Here is a 4,801-nt window from a genome sequence, read left to right on the forward strand (position 1 = left end):
TTTTTTTCTCTGTATCTATGAAGCGCCTTGAGGCGACTTATGTTGTGATTTGGCGCTATATAAATAAAATTGAATTGAATTGAAATTGAATTGAATTGAATTTTTAGGTTTTCAGTCATCCAGGTCATACTAGTCTTAAGAGCTTGGTAGAAGGTGAGGGGTCCAGTTTGTTTAGTCACTCTTAAGACTAGCATTGCAATCCTTTCTGCTAATTGTGCACCTGCACTCTTCTACTTTAATCACGTATATTTTCCCAGTTTGACTGTGCCCTTGCAGCAACTTGATTCTTTTCTTTTTCAGCCATTCTGTTGCAGATTTGCTGCTGTGCTTCAGATCATTGTCCTGCTGCATGACCCAGTTTGGACCTTGTTCAGTCTTTTATAATTGTACTTTAACATGCTGATACAGTGCTATGGTGCAGAGTTAAGATAACTGATATGGTGGAGTTGCAAAAAGCATGGTAATCATTTCTCCTAGTGCTGCAGCTGCACAGTCTTCTGATCCACTTTACTGATAAAAAGCATGCATAGTTTACCATTTTTACTAAAAATGCTTGAATAATCTAGCAATTTTTTGCAGCGATATATAGGGAAGGCTAAGCTAAGGCTACAGCTAGCAGCTTTAGCCTAGCCGTCTCTGTATGAAAGGTGTCAGAACAGAAGCTAACAAAGTTCTGTTTTAATTAGAAATTTTTGAGCCCAAAAATTGTCTTTAGTTTATATAGTAAATTTATATCTGTTCCAAACAACTGTTAACTGTTTCCTTGATTACTAAAAACTGCCATATTGAGCCATATTGTTTGAGCCCTAATTTAAAGTGACATTGTAACCAGTTAGGCCAAAGAGAAATTTACTGATACTGTTAAAGTCCTGTGAAAATCTAAGCACAACCCATAGCAGAAATAACTTGAAGTAATTATTTCTGTATGGCTTTATCATTTTCTGAGATTGTTAGGAATTTTCTGTATGCAAAGTCGCAGGCAAATCTGAAGAATAAAACTGCTATAATGATTTCTTTAGAGATGCATTAGAAGGCAATCTTGAAGCTATGGATGCACTCTTAGATCACACCTTTTTAATCTGCCTCTTGTTGATCAGCATTGCATATATTGTCAATTGAAAACATTTCTAGAAGGGTTTCTTACCCACAGTGGCACAAGAGCAGGGACAGAAATCCGATCACTATGGCCAGAGTTCCACCCAGTATTCCTACCAACAGGTAGGTATGGTAAGATAGGAAATCCAAAGAGTTTGCATGTCCCAGATAATCTAAAAGGATAAATGTATAAGAAGGTGTGAAACAGGTCTAAACAAAAATAGCATTCACATGTGTTAATGACGGTCAATGAGGTATCTACCTCTCGATGAAGGCAGAGGGGCGGCGATCCAGTAGCCCAGATGGGAAGCGGTGTAGGTCCAAACCAGCTCATTTCCAACCGTTTTAACTATTCCCAGACCATGATTCTCCCAGCCACCTTCAAACAGCAAGGAAAATAGCATGAGAGGAAATTTCTTTTAAGTCTTTTTCTTGTAATTCAGCTGCTCTGCTGCTATTTGCATTGCTACCTGTCTTCTGGTTGAAGGCCCAGGCTGGCACAGTATCAGAGGCCCTGAGGTGTGTGTGGTGGCCCAGCGGCAGACTGATCTGGATGGGTCCTCGAACCTGTAGCTCCTCACCACCGGAGTACAGCAGGACGCTGATGGCTGCCACGGCTTTCAGATCAATACTTCTGAAAACTGCAAAACAGTCCATGCCAGGAATGTAAATGGTAAAGCATATTGTTTGGGTACCTCAATAAAAAAGTCATCCATCCATCTCCAAAGCCACACTTTCCAGTTCCTACTGGGAAATGCTGAAACAATCCCAGGCCAGACGAGATATATAATCTCTCCAGCAGGTTCTGGGTCTACCCCAGGATCTCCTTCTAGTTGGGTGTTCCTGGAAAACCTCCAAAGACAGGCACCCAAGAAGCATCCTAACCAGATACCCAAACCACCTAAAGTTCCTCGCCCTATCCCTGAGGCTGAGCCAAACCACCCTACTGAGGAAGCTTACCTCAGCCCCTTGTATTCACGACTAATGTTCCCTCTAAGCTGCGCACGTGTGCAATTGCGCACTGCTGGCACGGTCTCTGTGCACAGAAAATCTGCGTTGCGCACAAAAAAAATCTAACCTTAATTGAAATTGAAATTAAAATTTCAACAATTCTGTTTTGCAGTGTTAGTCAGTGAGTGACTGGCTGCTCCAGTATGGGATTAGAACGATGCCACCTTATCCCATAGTCCAGCCAATAATGCGATTCACATTCGTATATACGCAGCGTCGTTGACAGGCTATGACAGCGTCCTTATGTGCCGACACCGGTGTTTTAGCTAGCGAAGCAGCGTGGCTGATGTGGAGTGAAGCCACGTTAATGACAACGTGTACAACCATTGGAGATGTGAGCAGGACAGACGGAACAATTGACGGGAAAAGTGTGGATTTTATACCAGTTTTTAAATTGTGTTGATAGGCCACGTAAAACCAGAGTTATAATAAAAAAAAAAGCAATGTTTGTTTTCTTCCTGAATACTATCGTTGTTTATATTTACTGCGGGAAGAAATGTTCTATAAGAAAAAACGCTCGAAGTACGGAAGCACTCTCCGCCTGTGAGCAAAAACAAAACCAAAAACACCCCACCTTTTCCTATTGGTCGAAAAAAGTACCATGTCGACCAATCAAAAAATGATATGGCAAGTTGTTAAGAAACGGATGGAAGTTTTAGGAGTGACGGCGGTGTTTTGAGATGTGAGAGATTTGCGACATAGCGCAAATCTTATGTCGTTAGTGTGTAGTGTAGTCAATAGTTTTGTTGTGTGTCAGAACAATGAGGCGACTGCTGAATGTTACAGGTGTTACAGGAGTGATACATCTCCTGTTGTCAGGCCTGCAGCTATCAGGCTGTTGTTCTCCTTGATGCGGACAGAAATTATTTTTGGAGTGGCACAAATAATTTGTATGGCATCAAATTTGATGCAGAACAGCCGATTATGCTGTAAATAGTTTGAAATGTTTATTTTAAAAAAAACACCTTGGCTGCATTTTTTAAAAAATAGCTGCAAAAAACTTCGTTGTTTGCAAAACTCAGTTACTTTTTTGAAGAAGTAACTATATAATTAATTGCCCAACATTGGTCATTATATACTGTATTTTGCAGACAGAGTTACAGGACTCTCTCCCAGACCACAGACTCATACTCATAATACAACTCAGAGCTTTATAAAAAAAAAAAAAAAAAAAAGAAGAAATTTGTGTTTTCAAAATTTGAGTTCAAGTTAGTTTTACTTCCAATAGTGTTAACATCCTACACAGGTCAATGACTACATTTTTGTTTTACATTTTCATTGTAAGTGGGCTAAAGCAGTTAATTAAAAGTAGTCTAACATAAATGTAAATGCTGTAATTTGATTATCTTAATAAACCATGTAACTTGGATGGATTCAATGCTGGCATGACCACAGTCGTCTGCTGTTGCTCACAGTGGTCCAAGTGTCCGCTCAGGGAGTGTGTGTGTTCGCTCAGACACATGGAAAATTAGAGGGAACATTGTTCACGACCTTACTTTTTCATTCTTTACCTAGATTTCATGACCAGAGGTAAAGGTTGGGATGTAGATGGAGCAGTAGATCAAAACCTGAACCACCCTAACCCACTACTGACAAGGAGTGTGAGCTGGGTGTGTGGACCCTTCAGCACCACAGACTGGTTTCTGGGACGTGGAACATCATTTTTCAAAGGCATGATTGATCTCTTTCATTCTGTACCTCTTTAACTGGACCAAATGTCATTGTGACGTTTAAAAAATCTGATCAGGAAATGTTTTTCTTTACCTGATTTGTTGCTGATGAAGCCCGGAGTGCAGTTGGTGCAGTCCTTCGCCAGGTGGGGATGTGGTACAGTCAGGTACGCCATCACCGAAGAGATGTTGGTCTTATCCGGGATCGTGAGAATGTTCTTTGGGAACTTCACCATCGGCTGGGATGAGCTGTCTGTGAAAACAAAATGGCAGGTTATCAGTAGGAATTTGGGCACATGTGCTTTTTAAGTCGATTCAGCCTTGTGCACATTTGTTACACATCTGGGTTAGGGTTAGGGTTAAGCAGTTTGTTTCGTTTTCTGCAGTCTGAAATCTGGAATTTGTCTTTGCTGAAGGTTGACAGCAGTGATACCTGCAGGAGTTACCCTTAAGCAGCTTCACTACATTCATTTTAGAGAGGGAGGCATGTGTCACAGAGTTTAAATACCTGGAGTCAACCATCTCAAAGGAACAGATTGTGAACAAGAGTGTACAGGCAGGGTGGAGCGGGTGGAGACGAGTGACAGAGGGCAGCAAGAATGGAAAGGAAAGTTAAGAATATGGTTAATGGTTTGGACACAGTGGTGCTGACAAAAAGACAGGACACTGGGAGTAACCAAGGGAGACAAAAGTAGAGATGAGTACATCAGAGGGACGGTTTACTCTGGATATATTTTTACTGCTGTGCAGTAAGGCTGATGCACCAAACCAGGAACAGCAGCGCAGTGTTTGCAAACTATCCAGAGGGCTGAATCGTACCTCTGGGCAGACTGATTCCAGCCTCTGAAGCCACATGTTTAGACACCTCTGGGTTCGTCTCAGTGTCTCTGCCAAGTGTGTCCACTTTACACTGTCAAACACACTCAAAAGCCTACTTAAAGCAGTGTAAATTGAATACTAAAAGCCTAAACACAGTGTGTGTGTGTGTGTGTGTGTGTGTGTGTGTGTGTGTGTGTGTGTGTGTG

At 41.5% G+C, this 4,801-nt stretch overlaps 1 protein-coding gene across 1 annotated transcript in view; it reads right to left on the reverse strand.

Annotated features, from left to right (window-relative positions):
• The window catches only part of fam171b (family with sequence similarity 171 member B), a 12,044-nt gene that overhangs the window by 4,666 nt on the left and 2,577 nt on the right, over positions 1 to 4,801 (reverse strand). The window contains exons 4-7 of the mRNA XM_005742225.1: positions 3,871 to 4,029; positions 1,566 to 1,736; positions 1,358 to 1,474; positions 1,145 to 1,268 (exon numbers count right to left, since the gene is read on the reverse strand). Coding sequence (XP_005742282.1) covers positions 1,145 to 1,268; positions 1,358 to 1,474; positions 1,566 to 1,736; positions 3,871 to 4,029 — 571 coding nt within the window. The remainder of the gene's footprint in view (positions 1 to 1,144; positions 1,269 to 1,357; positions 1,475 to 1,565; positions 1,737 to 3,870; positions 4,030 to 4,801) is intronic.

The sequence above is a fragment of the Pundamilia nyererei genome, unplaced genomic scaffold, assembly GCF_000239375.1.
Source record: "Pundamilia nyererei isolate P.nyererei 1_Seehausen unplaced genomic scaffold, PunNye1.0 scaffold00118, whole genome shotgun sequence".
NCBI classification, from domain to species: domain Eukaryota; kingdom Metazoa; phylum Chordata; class Actinopteri; order Cichliformes; family Cichlidae; genus Pundamilia; species Pundamilia nyererei.